The sequence below is a fragment of the Polyodon spathula genome, chromosome 13 (genome assembly GCF_017654505.1).
Source record: "Polyodon spathula isolate WHYD16114869_AA chromosome 13, ASM1765450v1, whole genome shotgun sequence".
Classification (NCBI taxonomy): Eukaryota; Metazoa; Chordata; class Actinopteri; order Acipenseriformes; family Polyodontidae; genus Polyodon; species Polyodon spathula.
In genome coordinates, this window is record NC_054546.1 from 35,590,718 (window position 1) to 35,606,566 (window position 15,849).

Consider the following 15,849-nt stretch of genomic DNA (forward strand, 5'->3'; position numbering starts at 1 on the left):
TGCTTTTGAGCTGGAGCCATGGGACAATTTCCTTTAGTCCCCAGGGTTGTTCTTTAAAGTATTGTATTTGCTTATTTTTCAAATAGTTAAGCAGGTTGCCTGTTTGGCGCTGTAGGGACTGAACAGATTAGTTTTAATTACATTTGATATGCTGTGACTATGGCACATTTGTTTTATAAGGTGCATTATTTTAGGTGGAATTCCGCTGTACAGTACTGTTTTTCAATGATTGGTTTAATTTCTCAACTAAATCCAGTTGGACGCAAAATAGGTGTAAAATAAGTGTAAAATCACCACCTCTATTGAACATACAGTTCTGAGGAGTATTTTTAAAGAACTCTACGAGGCTCTTTATCGTATGGATTTTGCTTTAGTCATCCATCATTTATTTTAGCTATTTTATATGCCATTATAAATGTAATGACAGAGGGGGCTTTTTATATTTCTTCCTGTTTCAGTTCACTTACTCATAATCTTTTAAATCTAGGAGTCCAAGCTTTAGCATTGTCGTTCCTAAACCAGGACCTAATAAACAGTGAGCACCCTCAGATGCAGATTGCGGTTTGGAAATGGGTACCGCTGAACCACTAACGTTGTGGTTGCCCTAAAACCAATATTATATGCTAAGATGTGCGTGGCGACGCTAAATTAGATAAATATATAACTGTGCTGCAGGCGACGCATACCGTGGCTCAAACCAGAATGGTTTGAAATTGAAAAACATTTTTTCTGTTTGAGTTCCCTACCTCAAACTGTTTCTAAGAAAATATCTCTTTCTAAAACATTGAGAAATAGTTGAGAAGAATCCTTGGAAAACGAATGTATAATTCTGGGTTGCTTCAAATTTATTTTAGTATGAAATTATCTGAAAACAATATGTTTACTGAACTTGAAACTCTGAAAGAAATGTGCGGTACCAAATCAAAGATATTCAGCTCAACTTACCTTTAAATGATCAAGGTACCTCAAGGTCAGACAGTTGTATTTACTGCATCTAAATTACCACCATAAAATATGTTGAACCCAATGATCTGGCCAAAGTATGTAACTGTTAACTATTGCTAGAGATACTGAGGTACCTGAGCAGTTTTATTTGCATTTTTCTTCTCCTATTATCACTGCTTGTTAATGTTGAATAGATCATTCACATACAGTAAATACTAGTGTATGTGGTTCCAATTCAAATGTGACAATGAATTCCATCAGAGGTTAAAGGTCAGGAACCAGGCACGTGTTTGTTCTGTGATTTCACCACTGTTTGGTTGCTAAATACTGTTTATAGATCAATTATTATTTCACAGAAAATGACTTACTGCTCAGTGTATGAAAAACATTTATTAGCCAATTATGCAGTAGAAAAAAAGTCCCCTTTTTTCTTACGTCATTAAACGTGTGTGTGTGTGTGTGTGTGTGTGTGTGTGTGTATATATATATATATATATATATATATATATATATATATTCTGTACATATGCAATGTAATACTGTAATAATATTATTTTACCATTGTTTGATTCTGTCATTTAATTGCAAACACTGCGCCCAAGGAGATTTAAAACAAGCAGGTGTGATCTGGGTGCGCTTTACACTCAAGTTAATGAAATGTGATGTCCCCCGAGCTCAGGGTACTCAGATAGTAATTCGTGTGTGTTTGATTTGTTTTCCCACAGCACAAAGCCAAGGTGGAAGCCATGACCCTTGACCTAGCTTCTCTACACAGCGTGCAGGAGTTTGCAGAGGCATTCAAGTCCAAAAACCTGTAAGTGACAATAGCCCTAATGATTGTGGGGGTTTATTGCAGATCTTTGAATTTGTCTGTGATTTGAATGTCATCCCCCAGAAGTCAGCCAGTAGTGTTTAGTCAATTAATATCCTTAAAGAAAATGCTAAATAATCACAATAGCCATTAAGGGAATGCTTTTTGTTCACGCTTATCCTATTTAAAAATACACTTAATTGTTTTAAGTTATTGCTGGGTAAGCAGCATTAGTTACAGTTGATCACATTAACCAAAAAAAAAAAAAAAAGTCTGCATTAGGCTTTATTCAGTTTAGTGTGCAATGTTTAGTCCTCTTGGTGCAGGTTAAGTATACATTATAATTAGAAAAATGTGACGTCATTTATGTGCTGAACCGAGGCAGATAGTGTAAGAATGTAGCATTCCCACAATGTTCTAAAGAATGTGTACTCAAAAAATGTGTACTTTTGGCTTGTCATTTATTTATGCTTATTAGGTTTATATTATAAGAATTGTGTAATATAATTTATAAACATATATGGAAATGTATTATGCTGGCTTTATTTTAACACGTGTTTTACATAAATAAATATATCCTACACTGTATTATAATAATTTTATATCATATACACTGTCCTTCCGGTACATGTTGAGATTAGTGCATTTAGATGTAACTATGTAGTTGTATAGTAAAACAAAAAAATAAATAAGAATAATTAAAAAAAAATACATATAGTGTATTCATGGTATGAACTGAACTATTCTATTTATGAACTAAACTATTTATGAAATATTCATAAACAGGTATGAACTTTTAAAATGTAATATCCACAAATGTGTGGAATCTACGGATAAATGCGGTGTCATTGCGTGTGACTAGAATGCATTAATAAAATACAGAAACTAGTAATGTAAACCACATTAGCATTTACTCGAGCTGTATGTAATACAATATAGAATGTTTTAAAATTAGTTTACTTTAACAGTGATACTCCCAGCAAAGTCTTTTCAAAACGTGATACACCTCCAGCCCAGTTTCCCTAGCTTTCCCATACCTCACATTTTTGTATATCTATGTTACCTTTTTCTTTTTCATTTTGCACCTTTTGGTACACAGCCGTTTTCCTTTTAAATATCTACTTGCTGAAATGGTTTTTATTTTAGCCAACAAGGTGTTCACGTGTGGCAGCAACGCACTAGCAAAACCCACAAGGCAGTGACGTCACCTTCCTAGCAACAAGCCTCTGCGTTGTTGTTGGGAATGGATTCTTTCAATGCAGTGGGTTTGTGCATTTGAGAAAGGAGAGGAAGACTCATGAAATTAATTGGAGACTGAAGTTGATGAGAAGCAATTACCCTCTGCTGTACGAATATAAAACGGTGTGCTGCTTTTAATTATGAAAAATGAGAAAAAGCAGGTTGCGTAGAGGATTTATGCTGGAACCTGACGAACAACCCGATAAAAAGAGGGAGTGGTTGTACAGTTGAAAGCCGGTTAAATTTTGAAGTCACATAATTAGCTTGTGCTATGTGTATAATTGCCAAAGTGCTATCAATTCAAAAGAAATTGTTACCTTTTAATGTGTAGACAGGGGAGTTTTGCGTGGCTGATGCAGATCCACATTATAAGCACATAAGCATCTACCTCTTCATGTAGGTTTTAAAAAAACAAACAAAACCAAAAAAAAAAAACCCAGCCATTTAATTTGAACATGGTGACGCTCTTAATTGGGTTCTGCAGAGTGCTTTCGATTCAGCTGGAATTGTCAGTTGGCCAATTGTAATTGGCCAATTATCATCATGTATGTTTTGCCTCATTTCATGTTTAAGATCGAAGAATTGTATTGAGGGATTTTTTTTTAAAGCCCTACCCTACACACTATTCTTATGCTTATCTGTTTATAATGTGGATCTGCACCTTAAAGGGAAATTATTTGGGAACGCTGAATTCTCCCATCCCATATATATATATATATATATATATATATATATATATATATATATATATATATATATATACACGGTACCATTTAAAACCATATCCAGATAGGGCATAAAGCCCGGCCAGCCCTTTAAATTAAAATGAAACTTTGTCCAAGAGAGGGGGGGTGACCCCCCCACCCCCACCACCCTCCCACTTACTTGCATTGGAGAGCTATTAAATTAGAAAGAGGGCGCTGAGCCAGCCTTTCAAATAATAACAGTCATGTTGCTGTGTTATTTCCCTCTCTCAGAAGTCAATAAGCAACTGACCCAGTCAACAAAATAATTATATCAAACTGATTTCTAGAGTAATAAGTCCTTCACAGTCCCCTAGTTAAACCAATTACGGAACGACTCTGATAAATGTATAAAGTGACAAGAAAAGATGTCATTCATACACGCTGCCTCCTAAAGTTGTGCTTTCTCATTATAAAAAGAAAAAAAAAAAAAAAACACTTATTGGTAAAAGCCCACACGGGAAGTTAAAAGTACAATAAGGGGCAGCAATCGCAGTGTGACTGTGACACCCGCAGAATCTTCTCAAACAAGATGACAGCAAAGATTAACTTAATCTATTTTTTTTTTTTTACTTTTGCTTTGGGATCTAGCACTTAACTAGAAATGAATTGTAAAATGTTGTGCTTATTGTAGAAAATAAAGCAAAATCAAATTTTAAGCTAACACAGGGACATGTAAGATTTACAACATATAACTATTATTTATTTATTTGTTTATTTTTTTTAGCTCCATTACCGTTTCCTTCAAGTCAACATTTATTCCAAATGCATTTACTTACAGTAACTTTGAAAAGTCTCTGAAGGTACACTGTCTCCCATTATTAGCAACATGCTTTCTATGCTGGAATGAGAGAGTCTATTCAGTTTACATTCCACATAATTATTTACTAAACTTATGTTTAATGTCCTTTTCCTATCACTGGGTCTGCTTCTGAAAAGACTCTCAAAAGCTGCATATATGTAGTGCTGTGAGATTTTGTATAGAGACTTACTTACTCTTGCCACATTTGCAAAAGAGGCAGAGTTTACAATTGCACACCCTCTAGTTGCCATATATGTAATAGCGCAGAACACAATAGTTAGCAAGTAAGATCACATTTTTCAGTAAATGGCAGAAAACAAATTGGGATAAAAAACAAAGAGAATATTAAACTGTAGTTTCAATGAACTATAACTGGTAGTTTAGCTTCACTGTAACTGCAGTCTAAATTCAATTTAGGATCACGTTGCATTGCAGCTGTAGTTTAAAAAGAAGTGCCTAGAACTGCAATTTGTTATAGTGTCATAATCAGTTACAGTGCAGTTAGATGACAATTGTGTTACATATGGTCCTAGTCTAATTATGTCCTCCAAAGTAGCCTAGACCAAATAAAATCCATTAAAAAAAATGACCCACTTATTTTGTTACCTGATGAAATCTTGTACGTGTGTGTTATAATCCCATTAACAGTTCATTATTAACTACACCAACTGTACAAGCTTCAGTTCTATTACATTAAAGCTCAGTCATGTTGGCAAGAATTTGGCTTTCCAGCTTTTGGGATTTGTCAATTAAGTGTTAACTAGGGATGTAAATTAAGAGAGCTTTGGTATTGAATCTGACCCCCCCCCAGCGCCCCCCCCCCAAAAGAAAAACCATGTAATTAACTTAGCAGATATGTGTCTTATTTTTTTTCCTCATCTTGGCAAAAATAGTGCTTTCGTACTAAAAGTAGTCCTAAACAGTTGGGATATAAATGTCCAATTATACCTATAACTTCTTGCTGTAAATTAAGATATAGTTTTTTTATATTGAATCTGACAGAATTAAAAAAAGGAGAGAATATTAATATATATAGATATAATATATATATATATATATATAGATATATATAAATATGGCTTGCTAAGTTTGGTTGTATTTACTCAGCTGTATTTAATATGTGCCTACAGGATGGAGTTAGTGAGTTCCTGAGTTATGTCTTTGCCAGTGGACGATGAAGAGGCTGTGTTTTGACAGAAATGTGTGAGAATTTTTAATGGTGGAAGAAAGAGTAAATCCTGGCCAAACATTTTATTTCTCAAGCATTTTTCCTAAGTTTCTTTTTCCTCTGAATATTGAATGGTTTTAACAACACGAATGATGTTGGTCTGCAGAATGCTTAAGGCACCTGTGGTCCTGTAATATTATAGCAGCAATAGAGAGGTTGCAAAGACTCCACAAAAAATTTCCATCGACCATACAATAAACTGGACACACTACAAACAAGAATAAGTCTTTTTGGTTGTTTTTGATGTAAGATCATACTGTGCATTTAACACATTACCTCTTATTGAAGGGCTATAAAAGACAATTTGGAATATCCAGATCCTGCATTTGGTCCATGAGTTTAAGGGTTCTGTCAGGGGATGACTGCTAGAGTCTTTTGGTGGAGGCACACCGTTGTGCGGATGCTGTATATTGATGATTTACTGTAGGTTTGGAATGGACTTCTTAATACTGCCAATAAACTTTTAATAAAGTGATTTCTATTAGTTGTCTAGGTCCTGCTTTTCAGGGTTGTTCTGCTGGCCAAGGTTCTTCTGTCCTTACTCAGGGTCCTTGACTGGCCTTCTGGGACCAATAGGGCTCAAATAGCTGCAGGCTGGCCCCTGGCTGGCTATTGTATGCCAAGATCAGCTCCTTGGTCACCAGCCAGCCAAGCGACTGATGGTGAAGAATTGGTAATGAATATTTATTTCACTGGGGAAAGTGACCCTTCTGCCAAAGACAGTTGAGCTCTGGAAACTTGATGTATACCAGAGGAGTCCAACCTTGGGTATTGTGGGGACATTTAGAGGATTGAAGCCCTGTATGGATCACTAGCCTGCAGAAAGACAGGTTAAAACATTTTACAAATCCACACTGTTTATATACCTGTACCACTGCCCCCAAAATAGATCTTCTCATAAGGTTAATAATCAAGCCTGATCCCTTTTTATAGGAAAAAGATTAACCAGTTAACCAATATGAACACAGAGCTTGTGGAGTAGAGACAGAATGCAGGACCAGTGACTGCCCATTAATGAGAACTTCAGATCTACAGGACATGGAAGGTGGCTGACCCCACGAGACACAGTCACTTTCACGTCAAGGCCACCGATGGCTCTTCATAAGCTTGACAAATTAAGGATAAAGGTAATGGACAGGCAGCCAAGCTAGAGTCCATTGCAGAATAACATTTAAGAGGGGAATTAGCGGGGTTGCAAGGTATTGCAAAAGATTTGATTTCTGAATAAAAGACCAGTTTCTGGGTTTAGAGACCAATGTGCTGTCAGCCCGTTTGCTTAACAGGACAATTGTTGACCGCTAAACTGAGTTTTGTTGTCAGTCACTACTACTACTACATTACTGTATGCTAAAGACGCTGATGCATCTTACCAGGGGTTTCCTACTGTACAAGGTCACATTTCTTTACACCCAGGAGCTTAACAGTGAATGTCCGCAAGCTATCGGCCCCTAGAGGATGAGGGACAGCCCTACATGTGTCCAGCTCACTGGGTGCCCGGCTTGTAGGGTCTGCTATAGAGGTGAGGAGAAACAGCACCTACTGATTTTGCTTTCTAACCCAAAAAAGTGGCAGAGCTAATGCAACTCTCCTTGTGGTTTCCACAGCCAAGATCGGCACTTCTCTGACTGTTTGACTCACCTGGCACACCACACAGTTGTGCCTGTACCAGTTAAACCACTCAGGGACCCCTCACTGTAGACTGATCCTTTTGTATTACACAGTAAACACATTACTGTGTTAAAAAAATATTCAAGCGAATTAGCATATTTTAATTCCTTGGTACGCTATTTCAGTGTCAGAGGTGTCCTGCAATGGGGGAGAGGGGATACAAATGGAAGAAACAGGTGCCATAATTGCTAAATTTAAACAGACACGTTAGCTACTTGTTTCTAAGATTTGTCTTTTGTATGTCCACAGTTCAGCTGAAAAGTGATGTATGGCGCAAATAGAAAAATACTTCTCCAAAGTTTAAACGCAAGAGTTAATCTACTTGACCTGAACATTTAGACATGGTGGCACTTTTAGCAGCTTGGAATTTCAGATCCTTGGCACTGTGTTTGCCATGGGAACTCACTAGGATAAAGCTGGCTTAGCTGGGTCCACACATGTGCCATACTTGTCTGAAACCTCCTGAAATCAAAGAAGCTTCCACATGTACCTCTCTCTGGCAAGGTTGTATTTCTTCATTAGCTAGTCCCGGGGCTCAGGGAGTCCCAGAGGATGTCAGAGTACATTAATTTTCATCAGAACATCGAAGCTTTCAGGTGTGAATGGCAGCGAGCAGCTGTCGAGGGGGCTTTTTCAACTCTATTACAGCTCATATATCTTGAGGCAAAAAATGCAGAAAATCATTGTCATTGGCAGGTGAAATGTAATCTGTTTTTTTTTTTTTTTTTTTCTTCAAGTGAATGATTTGACCACCAGCTTGCGAAAGTCTTGTTTTGGACATTTTCTGTTAACCCTTTTGCTGATTGAATAAAAAAATGGAAATTATTTATTTTGCCTCTCTCAGGTCCACACAAGTGGAGCAGCTCTGAAATCACAATATCTGCTCACTGTTTATTAAGATTATACATCTGTTGCTTTTTTATTTTAATGTTTGCGCATTTGAAGTCAGTGACAGTAGAACTGATTACACTTGGGCACAGTGCCAGCTACCTCTATCCTGACCTGAATACCCCCTGCCATTCGGATCTGGTTCTATCTCAAGCAGTGATTTCCAATGGTGTCTAATTGTGTAATGGTTTTGTGAAGTCTCTCCAAACAATATATTTTAAAATGTGAAAATCTGCTAATTATCTGTGGTATTGCTCCCTTGTGATAATTTGAGTCTCGGGACATACAATATGAGCTCTATAACTGAAGACGTTTTAAAAGGGGGAAAGGGTGTGAGGCGTAGTGGGACACACAACACACATCGGACTAAAATACAAAATAAAATAACTCCCTCTCTATAATGCACATACAGTGAAGCAAAAATGTAACTTTCTGTGAATTAACCATGCATAAATCACCATGTAATCAACGCTATAATTTTTACAGAAAAAAAAGGTAATATTCCTACTCGTGGATCATTTTAATTAGCAGTTTTTAAACTATAAACAGCCTGGCTAAATGCCGTTCAGGAGTTCAGTTCGAAGCGGCAGACAAGCAAACCAAGTGTGAGAAGGAGAGTGGGTTTCCCCCAGGTTTGGCTGCCAGAGCGGGGTTGTAGCGAAGCTGAAGCATCTCGTCTCCCGGAGAAAGCTGCAGCTCCTCTCACAGCAAAAAAATAAATACATTAGGAAAGATAACCACTTAATAGGCCTAATATTTATTTAGTTATGAAACAAATGCTGAATAAGATGTCTGTGTTATAAAGTGTCAGTGCAGCTTTTCTTCAGTTCAGATACCGTATCAAAAGGGAGAGACAGAAACGGAAGTTAGACTGAGAAGTTGTTTACAGTTTGAACAACACCGATACTGTATTTACTGTAGAAATATTCCATGAATCACTAGTTTAGGAAATTGGAGAACACGCTATAGGAGCGTTATATCCGAGGCGCGTTATAATCGAGAGCCTTACAGCCAGGGAGCACGGTACCAGTTTAAACCCTGCTTGTCTGTCTGTCTCGTTCGTATGTAACACTATGTTTTTACATATATCTAGAGAAAAGCTTTTCTAATTGTTATTAAACTTGCTGTAGACATAATTTAGCTTAAGCTGTTGAAAATGTAGGCGTATATGAAGACACACACATTTTTTCTCATAAGACTGCTGTGGGAGTTATAAAACAAAGCCCTAGTTGTCTTTAAAAAAAAAACAAATAAAAAAAAAATTGGCTGTAAGTTTGTCATGGCACTGGGAATCAAACCAGGCAATGGCCCCATTGACAATTTGCAGCCAATCTTAATGGTTGAAGCCATAGGTAGGTGGATATAAAGCAATAGTTTTCTTCCTGGAAAGATTATTATTGGGTCAGAGGTGCCCCCCTGGGGACTTTAATGTAAATAATGATGTGTAATTCCTGTAACCCCTGGTATTGCCAGTCCCCGCTGACATTAGTATAAATTACACATCATCTGATGATATTTCCCACTCCAGAGAAGACGCAGTGTTAATAGAGGGGATTTTAAAATAGTAAGGTTCCCACTATTAAAAACATTTGTTATGCTTTGCTTATGGGAAAAGCAGTAATGGTGCTTTAAAGCTGAATAAAAACACTTTGCTTAATTACATGTTGGTTTCTCTCAAGATGGTGGGGAATTTGATTTAGGTTATAGGGTGATAACCTAGTCAGAATCCACACTATTATACTGTTTTATAAACTTTTTTTATGATGTAGTGCTGAAGTGCACAGCACTAAAACAGGAGGGGGGAATCTATGGCCTTCCTTTTCCTGTCTTTATTACAGATTTCCATAATATACAGGGCTCTTTGTCCCATTGTATTTTACACAGGGCCTGATGGTTAAATGCTTGGACTAAGAGATGGTGTGTGTTTTTTCACCATCATATAGCCCACATTTCAAAGCCAACATCATAGGTATTGGTGCCAATTTATGTTATGTCCTCTTTAAATTTCTTAACCGTTTACACTTTTAAGTATAAGCATGTGTACACTTTTAAACATTAACAATAATATTAATTACTAAATATACAAAAAACAAACTACTGTATAAACTCTGATAAATGATATTAAATGCACTATAAATGAAAGCTCAATATAACATAGGTTACTAGATACACCTTGTGTATAAACCATTTTTAAACATATGTAGGTTATTTACATTGGTCTTAATTAACTAGTTTGTTTAAATAAACCAAGATAATATCTGTATGGTATCTTCACTCATAACTGCCTGCCTTGGATGCATGGCCTGGTCCATGGTTCTCAGTAGAACGGGTAGCTCGGGAGCAGGAACCACACCCACACAAGCCAAAGTTTTCTCTTCAGTTTAGGCAAGGCCAGAGTAATGATTTATTTAGTTAAAACCCAGGGAGCCCAGTGGAATAGAAATACATTAGAAGTACAAGAGAGAGCATGTCGACAACCAGTTCAGGCTCTGTTATTGTTCTTTCATTTTAAGTTTTTCTTTAGGGGTTTCATTTGGCAGTCAAGTGAGAAATCTCAGTTTGATGCAACTTTTTGTTCTACTTTTTTTTTTTGTTCTTTCTAAAATGTATGTCCTGCATGGATATCACCGCTGTATACAATCACTGTACTTACAAGAAATACAATCTGATATGTTTATTTAAGCTGCTTTGGGTATTGAACCTAACATTTCTGAACCGAGGGAAGGGAAGAAAAGGTCAGATTGGGAAGGGGGATGGGTTGGCTCCAAGGGGGGCACTGGGATCAAGTGGAGGCTTGTATGTTGGATTTGCTTATGGATTGATGGGTTTTTAAGGTGGTCAATTGAAAAAAACACATATTTGCCTTTCTATATTCTGCTTTTATTAAGAAAGTATAGTTTCCGGGAGATGGTGGAATATTCCATCTGTCACCCTAGGTAAACTTCATGACTTTAAACAATGAATCATATGATCTTTAAAAATACTAAAGGAATTTAAAATACACACACATATCTATATCTATATCTATATCTATATCTATATATATATATATCTATATCTATATCTATATCTATATATTATATATATATATATATATATATATATATATATATATATATATATATATATATATATATAAATTGTTTGGCTGGTTTTTCTGTATGAACCCTAACTAAGGAATTTGAGGTGACAATCATTGAGTAATAATCCCATATTCCTTCAGATTAAAACCCCTACAGACCCCTTAAATCGAACCAGGCTGCTCATGGTGTTTCACCCTAATGGCACGCTGGGACTCTGAAGTTCACTGCAGTTGAAATCCAATCCTGCACAGCAGAGATTTATTTTTGGTTTTGTTCGTGTTTTTTTTTTTTTTTTAATCTAAAACGTGATGATAGAAAAACCTGATGGCAGCTTTAGTGCTCTGAACATCATGCCATACACTATTTTCCTTTCCTCTCTGTATTGTCCCAGCCCACCTCACAACTGAAAGTTAGAAAGTTCATAAACCCCACGAGGGTGTGGCAAATGTAACTTCACACATTCTGAATTGATCTTTGAGGGTGACTTTGGCATGCAGTGTTATTTTAAAGACACTTCAAATTCTTAGAAACCAACAGCTCAGTTTAAAGAACAGCGGCCAAAGTAAATGCTGTTGAAGCATAGACGTTTTAAAGACGTCAAAGTAACTGAAAACAAAAGGGTAGAATTCTTTCCGTCTTTTCTTACGCTGTGTAAGAAATATAATACAGCCAGTTGATACATTTTTGCTCTAAAATGCTGCAAACCTTTTACCGATCAGGAGGACTGAAGATCAGCAGGCTACCATTGTTCACTCTGACAAATCAATGGTCTGTTCCACTAAACCTAAGCAATGGATGCCACAAAGCATGTGAATACTTAAGGCAGGGGCTCTGTGAAGCTTCGCTTGGATTTGTGGGGCCCTGACCCTAGGCCTCAGAGAAGCTAGTTGTTGCCATTTTTTTTTTCCCCCTAACCCAGTAGGTTTCTCTGTGGAACCCCAAACAAGATCATCAGCTTGGTGTCAGCAGAACTCAAACCATGCTTGAGTGATTCACCATGCACTGACATTGGCAGTGCTTTTACTAGGGGAGCCCCTTGGAGTCTTGTATTATTTTTATTATTATAGGCCTATTTTTTTTTCACTCCAGGGTAAAGTCACATAATGCTTTGGAAATATTAAGGCTAACAACTTCACATACAAATAATGTTTAAATGGCAAGTATTACCACTTCAGTTATATAAGAATAGACAAATCCCGTTGTTTCTTGTTATGGTGGCAGTTATGTTTTACGTCAGTTTCTGTGTTTTTACACTTGACTAATGCTGTAACCGCCATACTGTAACCTATTTCAATGTCCAGTCCCTTGCTGAGGGTCACATCACACAATAAATCAGCTAGTGAGCTTGGACTTCATCCCAGGATTTCATGTCTACAACTACAAGGACATATTGCCTCCATACATACTGCATTCTGAAAAGAGTTTTGGGTTAAGAATATCTGTTAATCTGTTTTTCTCATTTTCTCAAAGTTTTCTTATGTGTGGGTTGGCTTTTTTTGGCAACCCGTGGACTGTGGTTTAACTCGGCTTTGGCTGCCACCGGTTTTTCTCTGCGGAGGACAGATATGATTTATCTATCAAAAGTAGTTCAAGAACCGAGTAATAGTAGCCTTATATCAGAGGCAGTGTTGATACAGAGACTGTTCTAATGCTCTTCAGTTACCAGTGCAACCTAAAGGTGAACGTACAATTCCCTTTAATGCGCAAGAACGCTCGTTATGGTTAGGTATAACAATTTATAGATTCATTTTCCAGCATCCAGTTTTTAATTAATTGTACAGGCAGTCTTTAACACAGGGTACACAAATGGCCTGTGGTCCTCAAAATTAATTTTAATACAAAAAATTAAAAATTGGTGGGGTGTATTTAAATTGTTCTGCAGCACTTTCTAGCCCACTGGAGTGCTGCTATCACTAGGATCTTACTGCGATGTGGACACTACAAGCACTTTGAAAAGCGTGTGCATTTTTCTTAAATTTGTAATGATCTATTTTGAATTTGTCACCGTTTAGGGAATGGAAGCTTTCTTTTCTAATACCATATTTTCTAAAAGCTTACTTCATACATTAACTGTTGTACATTATTGCTAAAAGGGGGTGGGGGGCAGTAACACCTATTCAAGCACTGGTTTTGTCCATAAGTAAATATATTTAAATTTTGATGAATTGCATATGTGTATATATACTGTCTGCTTTTATCTCTTGTTATATCAACACAGCTAATTCATAATTATGATACTGTACCTGCCATGTCAAATATGTGGTTCTACAAAATAATGTAACAATAAATTGACATTGTCTAAAGCAGGGTCTCCAACCCTGGTCCTGCAGAGCTACTGTGGCTGCTGGCTTTTGTTTCAACCAAACTCTGTTACTTAATTGAACCAATTATTGGCTTAATTAGTCAAGATTAACAGGTGTTCCAGATCTTTAGCCACTGATAATGTACAGACACCTATAAAACCTGCTGGGTAGGGGCTGTCCAGGACCACAGTTGGAAACCCCTGGTCTAAAGGATAGTTAAGGAGGTATTCAGTATATTAACATGTTTTCATACTTTTTGTTACTAAAATGATCACAGTTTTTTATGGCTATATCTTGGGTTAGTACTGTGTACAAATGCAGGAATTGGAAACTTTCCAAAAGGAGACTCCACCTATCAATCTCATACATTACCAGTTTAACCAGTTAAATAGGTCTCTCTGCCCACAAACCCCTGTTGTTTCTTTGTTTGGTCCTCCTCCTCCCTGCCTCCACCCTGCAGCATGCCTTGTCTAGGGGGACGGTGGCCCCAAGTGCCACTTCTCCTGCCCACTGGCCGAGCCATTCTTAATCACTTAGCTCGGCCAGCATAGGGGCGGCTATCGAGCGCCAATGGATAAGGCCATGGGCCAAATTATAATGTGAATGTATTATGTATCTGTCTGCTATCATGTTCATGTCGGGCATAACTGTTTGCCAATTGTTCATGTGCCATCAGGCATATCTTTTGCAACCAATAAATTGTAATTTTCTACTGCTAAGTGGATGTCTTCTTTCTGAAACAATGGAACCCTGTGTTAAAACCAAGACAAGAACCATTTGTAAGGGATGATTGCATTGGATGTACTGGTGTTACCAAACTACTAACCTCCCTTTAAGACAGACCTGGGAAATCTCTGCCTGAACTCTCAGGGTGTCTGACCAATAAGGGGTGAATACTAGCCTGAGAGAGCTCCATCATAAGAACATTAGAAAAGCAAGACGTGTTCATTTACATTAGGCGCCACAAATTTTAGGGAATCACATTGTTATGGCATCACAAAGCAGACTTGTGTCCTGTTTTTGCCAAATTATATTGAAAAATGTGTCACAAAGGTGTTTGTGATTTTAAGATCATTACAGATGCAAATCATCATTATCTGGTCTGTGATTCCATCAGATCCTTGTTGCTTTCATTTAGTTACGCTGGGAATAGTAATGATCTTTTATGCACAGTTTAAGGTCTGTTGTCTGCCTATTTAATTATTTATTTATTATTTATTTTTTTCTGTGAGTATTTATTTATTTTTTTTTTAATTGAGGTTTCAATTACCCATTTTGCTGAAGACTAATGTAAAAATCCAATGATCTGACTCTGGTCAGACAAATGAACATTCCAAGTTGTCCAAATATCTCAGCACATCAAGACAGTTGGGAAACACAAAATGTTCAATCCTGTTGAGTATGTTAGCCCTATATCATACTGAAACCAGCTTCCTTCACTGACTTCCTTTCTGCTGCTGCTGCTTTGGATTCTGAATGATTGATTCTTGTGATCTCCACAGGCCTCTCCACATGCTCATCTGTAACGCGGCTCTGCTGGCTCAGCCTTGGCACCTGACAGAAGACGGCCTGGAGTCCACCTTCCAGGTTTGCCACCTGGGCCATTTCTACCTGGTCCAGCTGCTGCAGGAAGTGCTGCGCCGCTCTGCTCCTGCCAGGGTTATTGTCGTGTCCTCGGAGTCGCACAGGCTGGTTACTTTTTTTTGTCACATTCATAGATTTCCTTTAAAGTGGATTTATTTATATCTTTGTCAAATTGATGATAAAGACTATGAGCTTTGAGATATTGGGGTCTATTCAGTTGATTTAAGCTGGAGCAGATCTAAGCAGACATTTACAGAGAGACATTAACTAAAGAGACTCATGTGAACTGTTGGTTGTTTGATTTGGGAACTTTAATAAGTGGTGGTATTTAGATCCACCAGGCAAGTTTAGGTACATTGAATAGACCCAGTTGTCTTCAAATTTGATTCATCTTTCACTTTTGGTATTGTCCAAAATGTCTTATGGTTAGGGGGTTTGTGTGAGGAAAAAGAGCAGGGGCACCCCCTCCCATGCTTTTTTGTTTGTTATTTTAACAGAAAAATTTCACCTCTTGTTGTTCTCAACTTCCATGGTTGTTCACTTTTGGAGAAGAGG

The 15,849-nt window shown here is 37.3% G+C and overlaps 1 protein-coding gene across 2 annotated transcripts in view; it reads left to right on the forward strand.

Annotated features, from left to right (window-relative positions):
- The window catches only part of wwox (WW domain containing oxidoreductase), a 363,108-nt gene that overhangs the window by 96,490 nt on the left and 250,769 nt on the right, over positions 1-15,849 (forward strand). For both annotated transcript variants that reach the window (XM_041268214.1, XM_041268213.1), the window contains exons 6-7: positions 1,671-1,759; positions 15,213-15,398. In XM_041268214.1, coding sequence (XP_041124148.1) covers positions 1,671-1,759; positions 15,213-15,398 — 275 coding nt within the window. The remainder of the gene's footprint in view (positions 1-1,670; positions 1,760-15,212; positions 15,399-15,849) is intronic.